Here is a 17,089-nt window from a genome sequence, read left to right as displayed (position 1 = left end):
AAAGATTTATTTATTTATTTGAGAGTCATAGTTACAGACAGAGAAAAAGAGAGACACAGAGAGAGGGTCTTCCATCCACTGGTTCACTCCCCAGATGGCCACGATGGCCAGGGCTGGGCCAGTCTGAAGTCAGGAGCCAGGAGCTTCTTTCAGGTTTCCCATATGGGTTCTGGGGTCCAAGCACTTGAAACATCCTTCACTGCTTTCCCAGGCCATTAGCAGAGAACTTGATGGGAAGTGGAGCAGCCAAGACTCGGACCAGTGCCTATATGGGATGCTGGCGCTGCAGGCAGAGGTGTAACCTACTACACCATGGTGCCAGCCCCCCACAATAATTCTTTCACACAACCATGTTTGAGTCCTTAGAGTCATCTTCAAGAATGTCTTGACTTCTCCTTCTACATGAAATTAGGTTCCAAGTACATAGTATGTTGACTCCTTAAGTATACATAAAAGTTATTAGGGGGACTTGTTGAAAATGTAGAATTCCAGCCTCATCCCCCAGAGATTCTAATTCAGCGAGTCTGTGGTGTTACCCGGGAGTCACTCCAGATGAGTCTTATGCAGTGTGGTACTAGATGGGTGCCACTTGAAGAAATACTGCTCTAGATTTTGCTTCCAGGATGCCTCTGATTCCTTCCTTACTCTTCTTAATTCCATCTGATTCACAGCACCTTTCCCCTTACATGGAATGTTATAATGGCCTGCTAAATGATCTGTATGTCTTCCCTATGCTATCCCACACACCACAGTCAGATTCACCTTGCTAAGTCATCTCAAAAATCTTTAAATTCCAACATCACCCCTCCCCTCCACTGGCCAGTCAATCAAGTGCAGGCTCCAAAGATGGCAGATTGAACCCTCTGCTTCCTTTCATGTCCCCTACCCAGCAGGCACACTAGAAGCATCAGCATCCCAAGCCATTACCTGAAGCTGCCCTACGATGACGCTTCATGCTCTCTCATCTTTCTGAATTTCCTCTTCTTCCTGCACAAATACCCATCCAAATCCTGTCCATAACCTAAGACTTATTTTAAACACGACTTTCATCATTGAACCCTTTTGATATCTATTAGGGTATTTGAGACTAGAGTTTGTGTTTTCATCACCTTCGTTTAATCTTCAGCATTAAGCACACACCTTCTTTCAGATAGTGGAATTGAAAAATATTTGTTGAATGTACTTCCTGATAGCTCAGGTCCTGTCATCCTATAAATAGAATAGACTGTGTTTCTCTAAATGCATTCACTAGTATTTGCCAACATTGCAGTGTGCGTTGCCCTGTTCAGCCCTTTTGGACAGCTTGCTAGCTCTTTTTACAGTGCCTCTCCATCAACTTACATTTTGTTCCTTGAAAAGATATTGGAGCTGTCTGCAAACCAGACAATTTTGTTGCCTGTATCTCTTATTTTCCATGTATAAGAATGTTAAAAAGGCCCCTTGCCCCGACCAATTCCTGAGGGAAGATTCCTATTTACATTTCTCTTCCAAAGTCATATCCACTTACCCATCTTGTTATCCTATCAGGAAGTATCCACACTTCAGGGTCTTCTGTAATGGGTTTCCTGAGGGCATGTTCACCTCCAGCACCTAACATAAAATCTGGCACTCAGAGAGGCTCAATAAATGTTGTTTGAATTTCAGAAGAGTGGATAAGAATGCCTGCCCCGAAGCATCTTAGCAAGGTTGCATCCCTGGAGTCAGACTGGGCCAGAGCAACTCTAAACTGGAAGGGCAGTAAATGAGGGTCAGACTAAAAGATTAAGACTATTACAAGGATGCAAAACTTGGTTCAAGAGCCAGGGAGACCAGGAATAGGGAAGCAGATCAAACTTAAACTGAGATCAAAGGGCTTGGGGTGTAGGTTAATAAGAGGGACTGAGAGAATACTGGCATCAATTAAAAAAAAAAAGATTCATTTATTTATTTACTTGAAAGTCAAGGAGAGAGAGAGAGAGAGAGAGAGAGAGAGAGAGAGATCTTCCATTCACTGGTTCACTCCCCAATTAGCCTCAATGGGCAGAGCTGTGCTGATCTGAAGCCAGGAGCCAGAAGTTTCCTTTGGGTCTTCCCACGCGGGTGCAGGGGCCCAAGGACTTGGGCCATCTTCCACTGCTTTCCCAGGCCATAGAAGATAACTGGATCAGAAGTGGAGCTGCCAGGACTCGAACTGGCACCTATCTGGGATGCCAGCACCGCAGGCAGTGGCTTTACCTGCTATACCATAGTGCCGGCCCCACGCAGCAATTCTTAGTAGAGAATATTTAATTGCTTATAACCATCAGTTTTCTCACTTCTAAAATAGAGATGATGGTGGTCATGTGAGCCTCATAGAGATGTTGTGAGAACTAAATGTCATCCAAGAATCATTTACTGAGTGACTGTGATGCTCCATGCTCCATGCTAGGTGCTAGGTCATGAATATAACACAGCACTTAGTCTCACATTCAAGGGCAAGGTTAAATAGGAATCTAGTTTTCTAGCGATGATGCTCATCTCTTTTGTGGCCTTGTGAAAGACTTCTGAAAGTCTCAATAAGTCACAGTGACTTGGATTCTCCTTGCCTGGGATCTTGCCTATAACCTCAAGGAACACCAATGAATCAATGAAAGCCTAATTTCTCTCCACATAAATCATGCTGTCTTTTTTCCTCAGATTGTTAGATTTGCTGAAGAATTCTGAGACACCATTGACGTCACCCCTACTTTTGATACCGGGACTGAAACTCACTGGCACCAATTAGTTGCACTGCTCCCAATCACAGCTGCTGCCAGCAGTTGCCCAAGTGTACATTATGATCATTATTTCACCTACGAGTTATTTGAAGAATCTTGGATAGATGGCGCTGACTTTTAATGATATGACTCCCTCTAGCCAGCCAGTGTTCTTAAGAGCATCCAAATCATCTGATCTCGTTGTATCCATGGCAGTGTTGCAGGGAATCTCAGTAAATCAGAGTATCTCGGTGATGAGAGGGATTCTCAGAGCATCCAGCCCAGCCCTCCGGTCTTCTGACTGTGGAAGTGCCAAGGCCAATTGTCTGATATTTTCTTTTCTCTGAGCATGAATTTTAAATCTTAATCATTAAAAGTTGTTGCCAGCCGGCGCCGCAGCTCACTAGGCTAATCCTCCGCCTTGCGGCGCCGGCACACTGGGTTCTAGTCCCGGTCGGGGCTCTGGATTCTGTCCCGGTTGCCCCTCTTCCAGGCCAGCTCTCTGCTGTGGATAGGGAGTGCAGTGGAGGATGGCCCAAGTGCTTGGGCCCTGCACCCCATGGGAGACCAGGAGAAGCACCTGGCTCCTGCCTTTGGATCAGCCCGGTGCGCCAGCCGCAGCGGCCATTGGAGGGTGAACCAAAGGCAAAGGAAGACCTTTCTCTCTGTCTTTCTCTCTCACTGTCCACTCTGCCTGTCAAAAAGGAAAAAAAGAAAAAAGAAAAAAAAAGTTGTTGCCAATCATCTATGTTCCTCTTTTGGTAATCTTAAAGAATTTTTTATTATAATCTTGGCTGCTCTTGAACATGCTTTTTAAATTATTTTTGACCACCTCATTTCTAGAAAGTGAGTTTATTTTACAATGTAGTTTGAATACTGCAGCTGCAAAAATCTGTGTAGTAGTGATAGAATTTAGAGGATAGGGGCTGGCGCTGTGGCACAGCGGGTTAAAGCCCCAGCCTACAGCGCTGGCATCCCATATGGGCACTGGTTTAAATCTCAGATGCTCCTCTTTCGATCAAGCTCTCTGCTATTGCCTGGGAAAGCAGTAGAGGATGGTCCAAGTCCTTGGGCCCCTGCATGTTCGTGGGAGACCCGGAAGAAGCTCCTGGCTCCTGGCTTCAGATCAGCTCAGCTCTAGCTGTTGTTGTCATTTGGGGTGTGAACTAGCAGATGGAAGACCTCTCTCTCTGACTCTACCTCTCTATAACTCTTTCAAATAAAATAAAATAAATCTGTAAAAAAATAATATAGAGGATAAATAGACAACTCTACAATTATAGTCAGAGACTTCAGCACCCCTCTCTCAATAGTTGATAGAACAACTGTACCAAAAAATTGGAGGGGATATAGAAGCGACGATTCTATATATGAATCATCATATATGAAGAATCAACATATATGAAGAATCAACTTACACATATATGAAGAATCAACTTACATACTGGAAATAATATTTGAACTTTTAGAAACATTGCTTAATTTTTGAGCTATTGCTGAATGTCATTCTGACTTTGAAAAATCTCACAAAATTGCTTTAGTCTTGTTTTTTTAAATTCATATAAGCAATATTCTCAGAGCCTTATATTTATTCTTTCACTGAATCAGCCAATAAATATTTACTGGTGCCTGCTACAGTCAAGACATAGCAATGAGCGTCATAATTGATGCCACTGCTTTTGAAATGCTTAATAATTAAATTCTGAATAGGAGAGTTCTCCTATTTAACATTATATAGTATATTGTAGGACTGTATTAATTTGATCAGGCTGACATAACGAAATATGAAAGACTGGGTGACGTAAAGGACTGACCCATATTTGGGGACAGTTTTGGAGATTGGAAGCTCCAGTTCAAGGTGCCAGTAGAGTGGGTATCTCCTAAGGGGTTTTCCCTTTGGTTTGCAGAGAGCCCCCTGCTCACTGCACCCTCATGTGGCCTTGCCTACAAGTGCATTTGGGGGACAGGATCCTCCTCTTGTAAGACACCAATTCTACTGGCTCCAGTTTTATGACCTCAGTAACCTTAATTACCTCCTAAAGGTCCCATCCCCAAATGCAGTCACACTGGAGGTTAGGGCTTTAACAGATGACTAGGACCTAGGATACAATTCAGTTGGTAGCAAGTACCAAATCAGTTAACAAGCACCTTTTAGCTCCTTTATAAGCTCTTCCCTGAAGAATTATGGAATTACGGTTGTCAACAGCAACTCATTGTTACAGGTAACAAGAAAGCATGGTCCCAAGAGAGAAAATGCTTTGCCTGGGATCACAGAGTGAATAGGGACAGAGGCTAGTAGCAAAAATCAAGTCTGGCTCAGTCACCACACTGCGCTCTTGATATGGCCTTGATCAGAGTCACTGCTCCACAGCGTATGTGTAAGCTGAGCATCTGGCTTGAGTAGGAGTCCCTGCATCCCCTGGACTTTTCCTACTCATCTTCAGGGCTCCTGATCTAAATCTCTTGCCTGAAGACCCAAAGCTGGCTTCTTCTTCTGAGTCCTGGGTTATCAGAACTTTGGGGTTTTGTGATATAGGCCTTATGCAATCTGAATATACATTCTGTATAATCTGATGCCATCAGCTCCAACAGAATATTACTGCTCTCCCTATAACATCCCTCTCATTTTAAGGGAATATTTTTTTTCTTTTGCATTAAAGGCCAGTGCTTCACTCGGGATTCAGGCTCTATTGAAAGCATGCTCCCTGCATCATCATAGCTGCCTTTCTGTCTACCACCAATACTCTTTCTTTTTGCCTTGAGGACTGATGTGCTATAGAAGATCTTACAAATTTGACCAGCAGCCTGGTCAACTCATCAACTTCTCTGGTTCAATCTTTCCCACTCACAGAAGAAGAACCTCTTCTCTGGGGGCCAGAACTTTATTTCTGCCAAAAACCAGGTAGTTTAAATTCAAGTATGTAGACTAAGGTGTTGTCCCAGTATAACGAACCAGGCAATAATTTCCTTGCTACTGGAATCTCTCTCTCTCTTCCCCCCTCTATCTCTTTTGTTTTCTTTCCTTTTTTTTCTTTATCTCTTCTTAGACTTGTATAATTTATATGTACTTTCTACTTCGTATCTGGCCAAGGATGTCACAATTTAGCTGACTGATTGGTGGGTTGGTTGGTTGGTTGACTGGGTGGACGTTTCTGACCATAATGCTTGCTTCAGCAATACAGGAATCAGAATCTCAGACTTGGAGTGCTGCCTTTTGAACCGTAGCTTTACAGTGAAAGAATTTTTACAAAATCCTGAAACCTGGAAGCCACCTTCACAGTTTCTGATTTAATTTGGTCTTTGTCTCAAAGGCTTTGCAGGTGATTCTCATGGGTAGCCAGGGTTGAAAATCTTTGGATGGAGTTAAAAAGTTGCCCAGGCAACCGTGGATCTGATGATACTTAAATCTCTTCCACTAGAAAATCTAGAATGATGACTCTTCAAAAGTAAGATTCTAGGTAGTCATATCTTCCAGTGTTCCTGGATATACAAACTGCACTGCTACTATAGAGGCAAGCAGCAGATAGTGGGGGTAGTAACCAGAACCTGCTCCATGAAACCCCAGCTGTGACCCCTCCTGTTGTCTGAGAAATACTCTCCCGGGGGCCAGTGGTTCACAACCAGGGGAAATTTTCCCCCAAGGACAAGGTCTGGAGATGCCTTTGATTGTTAAGACTTGGGGGAGTGCTCTGGGTATCTAGTAGGCAGAAGTCAGGCATGTGCTAAACATCTCGCCATGCAGACAAAGAATTATCCTGCACAAAATATCAATTGTGCTGAAGTTGAGAAACACTTTCCTGGATCCTCACTCTCTGGTCCTCCCTTTTTTCCTCCCAGGGGATAGCATTCCTAATGGAGTTCATTCTAAAGCATGTCCTCTTTCTGAAGCATGAGTGCAACAGTGCTTTTCAAATCAACACTCTGCACCCTGTTTAAGTACTCAGAAGGTCATTGTCCTGCTTTGCTTTTAAGAAACGAAGGCTGCCACCTGTGTGTATGTAAGAGAGGCAGAATAGTCACAGCACCACCTTTTCCACTGGCTGCTCCTCTTTCCTTCTGATCGCCTTTCTGAAATACAGAATGAGCTCATGCCCCTTGACCTGACCACTTGATCCAGCACCACAGTCAAAGGAGCCAGCCCTCGAGTGCGGGTCACTCCCTGAGACAAGCCTGGGGCTGATGAAGTTGCGGGCACCAGTCTGACTGGGTCAGGCCTGCTGCCAGTTTGATTAATAAGGGCTGGGCTGACACTTCGAGCAGGGCCTGAACCTGCTGGTTTTTCTCCTCACCTCCTTAGATCATTTCATTATTAAATTAAAGATTTTTGTGATTTAAAGTGAGCCGTCAGGCAGCCTGGGGACTTGGTGAAGAAACTTAACCCAGTACAGCATTTACCAAATCTGATCTCAGTGGGGTGCTTTTTCTTTCTCTTAAAGAAATAACTCAAAACTCCCAGAGCTGGAAGCAGAAGCAGAACCTTCCCCTGCAGTGTCAGGAGCCCACACAAAGAGGCTGGTATGCCAGGAAACAGAGCTGATTATAAATAGCAGGAAAAGCAGCATCAGTCAAAACTCACTGATGTGCCTGAGCAAAATGTTAAAAGAAACAAATAGCTTCTAAAACAGGAAGCAGTGACTCTCCCCACCCCCAGCCTTTTTTTTTCTATAATTTAAAGTGCTAAGGAACAAAGAGTTTATAGCCATACAGGTTTAAACACACACACACACACACACACACACACACACACTTTTACCAACAGAACCCCTTTAAGGAAATAATAGATCATCATTCATTTAAAAACAATGAAATCTCAAGAAGTCAGAGCCTCACAGAGAGAAGCCGCCTTGTTCCGCTGTGCAGTGCTTGCTATTTATTTAGAAGGTCTAAGCTTTCCCTGGTGAAATAATTTTCCTGTGTGCATATTTTTTTCCAGCTTAGATGGAAACCATTTGAGATTCCAAAAGCATCTCAGAAGAAAATGGACTTTGTGAGTGTAAGTCAGCACCCTCCCCATCTTCCCACCGCACTCTGCTCGACTGCAGGGAGTGTGCATGATCCAGCCAATTGCAGGCTGAATGCAGGAAGCAGCCTTATCGGAGGCAGCAGAGCCAAAGCCACCGGCACGTGCCCTGGGGTCTGGCCAAGGGATGTCTCACTTATGGTACCAGATGGCCTTGACAGCAAAGGGCACTTGTGAACTGTTTGCATCTCAGAAAGGCCAGTGGAAATTGAACATCTTCCTAGTTCAAGCTGTTTTGCTTTTTTGTAGAACAGGGGCTTTTTTTTTTTTTTTGCTTGATGGACCCCTTTGAAGGTCTGGTGAAGTCTGTTTTTAAATGCATAAAATATTACATAAAATTATCAAAAAGCCAATTATACTAATGAACAATGATAAAAGTATTTTAAAACAAACTTGGTTTGTAGTTATATATATCATAAGATCCATGGGAAAATCCAAAACCATGGCTATTAGAAACATGAGCGTAAATGGCATCTTGAGATATCTATAGCAACTATAACGTGATATAAGAATATCCATGATTTCTATCATTGACAAGGTTATGGGCACTTCTAATACTGCTGTGGTGTGTTACCTGCATTCAAATTAATGGAAGAAAATGACAAATTCCATCAGAGATTAGTGAAAATATATAGATATATATAATTTTTTCCCATGCAAGTTCATGGCTCCCCTGAAACGGATGCTGGGTTAGAAGGGTGGCAACTCTAGTTAGTGAATAGCAAAGTTGCTTGGTGCTTACAAGTGCAAGGTGCACTGGAATACCTGTGCCCAGAGCAGAGTGCATGTTGGGGAGGACAAGGGGGCTCTAAGGAAGTGAAGTTCAAGAGGCCAATGGAGGGCTCTGTTGACCAACGCTCCTCACACCTGACCTAGAGACAGTGTAGGTACCCAGCCACAGACCTAATTGTCTGGATCATCTTGAAGTCTTTGTCCTTATTCAGTGCTCCAAACCCTGTGTGGACTCACTCAAGTAAACCCTAAATTTGCACATTGAGTTAAAGTACAAAATACAGAATTCACCCTGCAAGTAACAGGTCTCTGGAGGAGCCCTGCCCCTCCTTTTGGGCTCTGCATCAGCAGGAGTGGGGCTGACGGATGTTTGGAAAAGGCCCGTGTGTTAAAACTCTTGGAACTGTGCCTGATCTGCTTACGCGGCAGAGAGAGCTTCGGTTGGTCAGAGTGTGTTCCTCTGCGCTGTTCTGATGAGATTGGGCTGACTCTGTTCTTTTTTTTTTTTTTTTTTCCAAAGATTTCTTTATTTGAAAGGCAGAGTTACAGAGAGGCAGAGGCAGAAAGACAAAAAGACAGAGAGAGATCTTCCATCCGTTGGTTCTCTCCCCAAATGGCCACAACAGCCAGAGCTGTGCCAATCCAAAGCCAAGAGCCAAGAGCCCAGAGCTTCCTCTGGGTCTCCCACGTGGGTGTAGGGGCTCAAGCACTTGGGCCATCTTCTACTGCTTTCCCAGGCCATAGCAGAGAGCTAGATCGGAAGTGGAGCAGCCAGGACTCGAACTGGTGCCCATATGGGATGCCAGCACTGCAGGCAGTGGCTTTACCTTCTATGCCACAGCACTGGCCCCTGACTCTGTTCTTAAGCAGAGGACTTCTCACATGGTGCAAGATACCTGGAGGGCTCTAACTGGTCCCCAATGTTGCAACCTTCTTCCTTAAGCCTCCAAATGCCTGATACTGCATCCAAAAAGTTGATAGTAAGAATCAGACTCTGGCTGGCGCCACAGCTCACTTGGCTAATCCTCTGCCTGTGGCACCAGCACCCCAGGTTCTAGTCCAGGTCGGGGTGCTGGATTCTGTCCTGATTGCTCCTTTTCCAGTCCAGCTCTCTGCTGTGGCTCAGGAAGGGCCAAGTGCTTGGGCCCTGCACCTGCATGGGAGACCAGGAGGAGGCACCTGGCTCCTGGCTTCGGATCGGGCAGTGCGTTGGCTTTAGCGGCCATTTGGGGGGTGAACTAACGGAAGGAAGACCTTTCTGTCTCTCTCTCTCACTGTCTAACTCTGCCTGTCAAAAAAAAAAAAAAGAAGAAGAATCAGACTCAAGAAAAAAGAGAAAGAAAAAAAAAAAAGAATCAGACTCTTCAGATGTCAAGTAATGAATTGATGTTCTGTAAATTCATCTGATAGAGCCATGAAGACAATCCAGATTTAGGCCATGGCTGTCAATTAAAGTGAGCCACAGCCCACCAAACATAAGTTGGTCAACTTCAGGCTCCCCAAAAGCATACTGGATCCCAAATGTCACACTGGTCCCAAAGAGAAGACCCTGGTAGAACCTTGCTTCACAGCTCTCAGAGAACCACAGATGGGCCTCTTGGGCACCATTCAGACTCACCGTCCCCTCTCCCTTGTGTCTCTCCCAGGGCCTGCACACCTTGTGTGGAGCTGGAGACATCAGGTCAAACAATGGGCTTGCTATCCACATTTTCCTTTGCAACACCTCCATGGAGAACAGGTGAGCGGCTCAGGCTGGGGCAGGACATCCTCATTCCCCATCACTACTGGCAGAGGCTAAAGGCCAGGCTGTGCTCATAAAGTCACAGATGCACATCTATTGTGGTTTTTGTAGAGCTTTTTGTTCCTCAGAGCAATTTTGATAAATATTTATTACTAGTGATACTAAAGTGACCCTCAGGACATAAACTACGTCACATAAGAGTGCAAACAGAAAAGGGAGAAAAGGACCCTGGAATACAGGTGTAGTTTGAGGCATTTTGACTTTAAGCAGGTTGAGGCCAGGATACCCTTACCCTCTAAGGTTCTCCAGGGCTATTCCTGAGCCAAAACCACACTGCATGAGCAGCCATTGGAGCCACTTGTTGGTGGCAAGTGAAGATGAGGGACTTTAGCTTCAGCTAATAGTTTTGCGTAAGTTCAGAGTTCCAGAATAGACAAGCTTATATACCATACTTCAGTAATAATTTTTTGAAACTTGGAAGTGGCATTCCTACCTTTCCCGTGGGAAGCAGAGTATTGTAGTGGTTTTGCACACTACCTCATGAACCAAAGCATTATGTCCAAAGCCCCATCCTGCTCTTGCTAGCTGAGCAGTTTTCTGCAAACTGCTTAACTTCTCTGACCCATGAATCAGGGCCAAGATCACAGCCCTGTGACTGGGCACTGGAGACCTCCCTTTGGGTTCAACCTCATCTCAGGCCCCCTCGCTCTCTGATCAAGCCTGCAGCCTTCATTCTCTTCTTTTACTTTGCCATGTGCCTCCTGCCCCAGAGTCTTGGCCTCTGCTGTCCTTTCTGCTGTAATGTCCTCCCACCTCCCCAGACTCCCTCCTCAGATCTCAGGTCTGATGTGCCCTTCTGCAAGGAAGCCTTTGCTGCCTCCCCAGACTGGCTCAAGTCCTTGTTGTTTCTTTCCCCCTGCACTTGATTTTCAGAGTCCCATTGCTGTTTGTAGTGGTATGGTGCAGTAATTATTTGATCACTGTCTGACTCCTTACCAGACTTTACGGTCCTTTGAGGGCAGAGATTGGGTCATTTTGCTCAATGTTTTATATCCATCACCGAGGCTGGTATAGGATAGGCACTAAACGATAATGTGTGGAAGGAGGTAATTTGTCTAGACGGTGCTAAAACTGAACATCACAGGACTTACTCTCCGTGTTTCAGATGCTTCTACAATTCAGATGGGGACTTCTTGATTGGTGAGTTCTGAGGATTTCAGACTGCTTCACGGGTACTTGATCCCTAGCCCCAAGCCGATTTTTAATTTTATACATATTCTTTCCCTTCATTCCTACAATCTGTCCTATTTCATGTGTACCATCCATAAAGGGAGGTCTAGAGGCAACTGGTAGCCCGGGAAAGAGTCCTACTGTACATCAATGTCCTATTTCTGAGTCTTTCTTTGCTTGTTTCTTCTGAGCCTTTCTGATGTGTGATATCCAAGAAGTTGAAGAGAAATGAGGAATAATGCCAACATCAATTAATGTATTAAGATAACTCTAGGGGCTAGCATTGTGACGTAGCTGGTAAATCTGCCACCTGCAAAGCTGGTATCCCGTGTGGGTGCCAGTGCATATCCCAGCTGCTCCACTTCTCATCCAGCTCCCTGCTAACGACCTGGGAAAAGCAGCAGAGATGGCTGAGGTGTCTGGGACCCTGCCACCCACATGGAAGATCCAGATGCTCCTGGCTTCAGCTTGGCTGAAAACATTTTTTTAAAAGATGTGTTTATTTATTTATTTGAAAGGCAGAGTTACAGAGAGAGAGGGAGAGAGAAAGAGAGCCATCTTCTGTTTGCTAGTTCACTCCCTAAATGGCCAAAACAATTAGGGTTAGGCCAGGCCAAAGCTAGGAGCTAGGAGCTTCACCCAAGTCTCCCATGTGGATGGCAGGGGCTCAAGCCCTTAGTCCATCTTCTACTGCTTTCCCAGGTGCATTAGCAGAGAGCTGGATCAGAAGTAAAGCAGCCAGGACTTGAATCATATGGGATATCAATGTTGCAGGTCATGACTTTACCCACTACACCACAACACAGGCTCCAAATAAATAAATATTAAAAAAAGGAAAAATATATATATATAAAACTCGGGGCCAGCGCTGTGGTACAGTGGGTTAACGCCCTGGCCTGAAGCGCCAGCATCCCATATGGGCACCAGTTCTAGTCCCAATTGCTCCTCTTCTGATCCAGCTCCCTGCTATGGCTGGGATAGCAGTAGAAGATGGCCTAAGTTGTTGGGCCCCTACACCCACGTGGGAGACCCTGAAGAAGCTCCTGGCTCCTGGCTTCAGATGGGCTCAGCTCCGGCTGTTGCAGCCATCTGGGGAATGCACTAGTGGATGGAAGACCTCTCTCTCTGTTTCTACCTCTCTTTGTAACTCTGTCTTTCAAATAAAATAAATCTTTAAAAAAAAAAACTCAATTTTCCTTTTGCCCAAGAAAAGATCATCTGTCATAGATAGCTGCAGTTTAAATAAAAATTCTCATGGGCCCATATAAAACATAAAGTCTAACAGAGGTTTTTCTGATCTGATCTGCGCATCTTATTTGGCTATTTTCATGTCCAGATTTTGGAGTCAGTATTTTGGTGTGGACACCTGATATGCCAATGCTGGCATCGCACAGGAACTCTCTCTCTCTTATTTATTGTGCCCTTTTCGGTCTGTTCACAAAATTTTGCATATAAAAGTTTCTTTCCTGACAACCCAAAAAAGATGGGGTCATTTTCTTATTCACATTCTTATAGATAGCAGAATAGGTCACCTGAATCATCACAATATATATTTTCCCCCAAGAGACTCAATAAAGCTGTTTTCATTTGGAATGAAAAAGGAGATGTAACCCTTATGCCTTTTATTCTTCATAAAATGTTCTCAATTGAAAAGAGTTACTCATCACTGCCCTGTCTCTCTTTGTCAGTTCCTCAGAAAGGGAAGCTTCTCATTTACACTGAGTTTGGCAAGATGCTTGTGCAGCCCAACGAGATCTGCGTCATTCAGGTTGGTGATGTGTCTCCTTCTCCTCCCTGCCTCCCCCTAATTTGGGAGCAATCTGATGTTTCATCTGCTATTTACAATTCTAAAATTTCTCTGTCATTTCTGGGCTATGGGAGGGAGTTTGAGTTATGGAGGATGCTCCGTGTGCAGAAGGGTAAGCAGGCGTGGGTGCCTGCTTTGTTTTAATATAGCACAAAAATCACAAAGCAAAGCGCATCATCAGTTCACATTCTGAAGCATTCGTATGCACTCCGGATAAAGCCCAGCTCCCATAGATGTAGGTAGGAGGCAGTGAGGGTGATATTTTACAAGTTGGATAACTTGGGGCTATTATCTCTGGAACCAAGGGGAAATTAGACTAGAATTGGCTGGGGTCACTGATGTTATTAGGGGTTAAGGTTTTCTTTCTAATTTGTCTTTGATCTGATCACCTCCTCAAAGGTAGGTCAACAGCTGTAGCTCTGCTTTTGCCTGTGGGACTGGCTGTGGCTCTGGCATAGCTTCTTATTACTCAGATGTGAATTGGGAGGACACTCAAGTGTTTGCTTCCCATTCCAGAGAGGAATGCGCTTCAGCATAGATGTCTTCGAGGAGACCAGGGGCTACGTCCTGGAGGTCTACGGCGTCCACTTTGAGTTGCCTGATCTGGGACCCATTGGTAAATCTCCACTATGAGGCTCGAAGCCTCATTTGAGATATGCAACACAGTTAATTAAACAAAATCTGACATTCTTCTCCCCTAACCACATCACTCAAACCTCAACTTTCCTCTTTAGACAACTTCTTTTCTAGGCCAAGTGTTTTTCGTTAAATATATGCATAACAGAAAATGACCCATACATTCTAAATTTCTCCCAAGAATAGCATATAGACCATTGAAGATAAAGACAACATATTATAAACTTCTAATTATAGAGTGTACACTACAAGGAATGCAGATATTTGAGTTACTGTGGCTTGTGTTGCCAGCCTCACAGACAAAATGAAATTTGACTACTTCTTGATGAAAATTTGGGAAGAGGGAAAGAAGAAAGGGAACCACTTAAGCAAAAGCAGACAAGTGGGAATGAGCTTTGGGAATAAGAAGGAGATGGTTCTCTTAAGTTAGTGGGCTATGTGAAAGCCATAAAAATGGCCATGACTCTATTTCTACAGAAAGGGAGAACAGACTGAGTGACACATGATCTATGAGTCTCACATTCTTACCAAGCACATACCACAAAATCTACACACCTCACAGTAAAAACAGGTAAATCAGGGGTAGGTATTTGGCCTTGTGGTTAAGACACCAGTTAGGACAATTTCCCACATCGAAGTGCCTGGGTTCAAGTCCTAGCTCTGGCTCCGAAGTCCATCTTTTGGCAAATGTGGACCCCAGGAGGCTGCGGTATTGGATCAAGTAATTGGATCCCTGCCACCCACATGGAAGACCTGGATTGAGTTCTGGCTCTTGACTTTAGTCTTCCAGACATTGCAGGCATTTAAGGAATGAACCAGTGGATGGGAGACCTAGCTGTCTCTCTCTCTCTATCTCTCCCTCTTTGCCTTTCATATAAACTTAAAAGAAAAAGAAATTAATGGTCCATCACTCAGTGTCATGAAGGAGTGGAAACCAAAGCTCCCATGAGATGGGTTAACTCTCTCAAAACTGCACAGAAGTCCCTTCAACCCCTTTCTCTGGCACACTGGAGGCAGGTGATACAGAAGGTAAAGTGCAGGTTGTCCTCCAAAGGTGTCTTGGGCTGAATGGAGTAGCTGGGAAAATTGGCCCATGGTTTCATCTTTGGCCACACTTCCCAGTTCTGCCTCCCTTGTCAACAGCTTTTAGAGCAAAACAAGGACAGGCCAGCGTGTGCCTTCTGGTCACTCCCCTGGGGATGCAAATATTCAGAGGAAGGTGGGAGGCAGCAGAGAGGCAGCTGGAGCCGTGGTGGGCCGTCTGGCATCCTGCTCACCACCCACTCTTCTCACTTTGGTCTGGCTTCCTGCTGCTGTACAGTCAGCATAGCCACCAGGTTCCATGGAACATGTGCCCTCTGGAAAATATATATAATTTACTAACCAGCTGGGGGCTTATTTTTTTTTAACCCCAGGAGCTGGAAATGATAAAACACTCCCCAGGTCTCTCCTTTCAGAGTTAAATTATGTTTTTGCACTTACGCTTTTCATTTTTGGCCTTTTGATTTATTTGCTTTTTCTAAAGGGAACACTTCCCCACTAAGCAAAGGTAAGCAGGAAAGTCCTGAGTCCTTTCTCTCTGAGTGGCAGAGTTCCCAGGCCAGGGAGCAGTTTTACATGCTTGAATTCCGAGTTCTGTCTAAGGAGCAGAGGCAGGCCTGGGACAACCGTATGTAGCCCTTCCTAACTGAGACCAAGGACAGAAGATGAGCTCTGGAGTCATCAGAGTTCCCTGGAACAAAGAGATCTAGAATTCTGTCCGATCTTCCCTCTTCCTCTTTTCTAGGCTTTTCCTCTCCTCCCATTCCCTCACCTCTAAGATAATGTGTATAAAATGGTTTTGTTAACCACAGTCACTCTGCACCTGTAGGAAGTGAAGCTGGTGATAATGATGATTTCTGTGAATTTTTCTCCAACCAAATCCCTTGGATCCTCCTGAAAATATACCAGACTAGGAATCCAGGGAGTCTGAGCAATGAAAGAAATTTGTGGCATGGCTCTTGACGTAAAAGAAAGCCCTACTCTTTCTGTAGCCGTGGGTATCATTCCTATGGGATTTCGGAAGTGTCTGATTGAGTTTTGTGTTATCATCTTCTAGGAGCTAATGGCTTAGCCAATCCTCGTGATTTCTTGATTCCTGTTGCATGGTATGAAGATCGCCAAGTGCCGGGTGGCTACACAGTGATTAATAAATACCAGGGCAAGCTGTTTGCTGCTAAACAGGTAAAGCTAGAGAATTGGGAATGAACAGTTATTGAGCACCAACTGATTGTTAAGCCCAGTGTTAGGTACTTCGCATATATCCTTTCGTCCTTACTACACCATAACATACTACAAACAACGTACTATTTGCATTCCTTGTAGTCAGGCCAGTCTGGTGATAAATAATTTCCCAATGTCACAATAGGTGGCAGATTTGAACCCATATCTATCTGATTCCAAAGTTGTGCTCTTTTCACTCTCCAAGAAATGAAAATCCTGGCAATATGTAAGTCTCTTTAAATGGTATGGAAAACATCCTATACTCGTACAGCCAGCACAGTATGTTCTAAGGAAGCAAATGAGATAACAAGCAGATCAGCCAAGATTTATATTCTCTAATTGCCACCATATTTCAAGTATAGGCAATTATTGATACAAAACAAGGAGAACTAAGTTAATTAGCTTGGCTTAGTTTATACCATCAGACTAGTGAAGTCAAGACATAGCGAAGGCACAGATCATATTAATAATAAATTAGTATAATTTAAAATATATTGCTACATATTATTTTTACACTGAATATATTAGAATAAAATAGTCATATAATAAAAATAACCCACAGCTCTCTTCTTCTGAACCATTATTCATTTGCTTTGTCTATTCAAACTATATCTTTTTTTTAAGATTTATTTATTTTATTTGAAAGTCAGATACACACAGAGAGAGGAGAGGCAAAGGGAGAGAGAGAGAGGTCTTCCATCCGATGGCTCACTCCCCAATTGGCCGCAATGGCCGGAGCCGCACCGATCTGAAGCCAGAAGCCAGGAGCTTCTTCTGGGTCTCCTACATGGGTGCAGGGGCCCAAGGACTTGGGCCATCTTCTACTGCTTTCCCAGGCCATAGCAGAGAGCTTGATGGGAAGTGGAGCTGCCGGGTCTTGAACTGGTGCCCATATGGGATGCCGGCGCTTCATGCCAGGGCGTTAACCCACTGCGCCACAGTGCAGA

The 17,089-nt window shown here is 44.4% G+C and overlaps 1 protein-coding gene across 5 annotated transcripts in view; it reads left to right on the top strand.

Moving 5' to 3' along the window:
* The window catches only part of HGD (homogentisate 1,2-dioxygenase), a 51,442-nt gene that overhangs the window by 22,163 nt on the left and 12,190 nt on the right, over positions 1-17,089 (top strand). For 4 of the 5 annotated variants that reach the window (XR_016233131.1, XM_002716820.6, XM_089331760.1 and 1 more), the window contains exons 5-10: positions 7,648-7,707; positions 10,113-10,204; positions 11,373-11,407; positions 13,126-13,205; positions 13,761-13,860; positions 15,979-16,103. Coding sequence is in view for 4 of the 5 variants with exons in the window: in XM_002716820.6 (XP_002716866.1) it covers positions 7,648-7,707; positions 10,113-10,204; positions 11,373-11,407; positions 13,126-13,205; positions 13,761-13,860; positions 15,979-16,103 (492 nt within the window). In the remaining variant the exon portion in view is untranslated. The remainder of the gene's footprint in view (positions 1-7,647; positions 7,708-10,112; positions 10,205-11,372; positions 11,408-13,125; positions 13,206-13,760; positions 13,861-15,978; positions 16,104-17,089) is intronic. The other variant, XM_089331762.1, reaches the window with a different exon arrangement.

This window comes from Oryctolagus cuniculus, chromosome 4 (assembly GCF_051225735.1).
Source record: "Oryctolagus cuniculus isolate XC-2025 breed Fujian yellow rabbit chromosome 4, ASM5122573v1, whole genome shotgun sequence".
NCBI lineage: Eukaryota > Metazoa > Chordata > Mammalia > Lagomorpha > Leporidae > Oryctolagus > Oryctolagus cuniculus.
The sequence above is the reverse complement of the archived record's forward strand: the minus strand, read 5'-3'. Positions and strand labels throughout refer to the sequence as shown.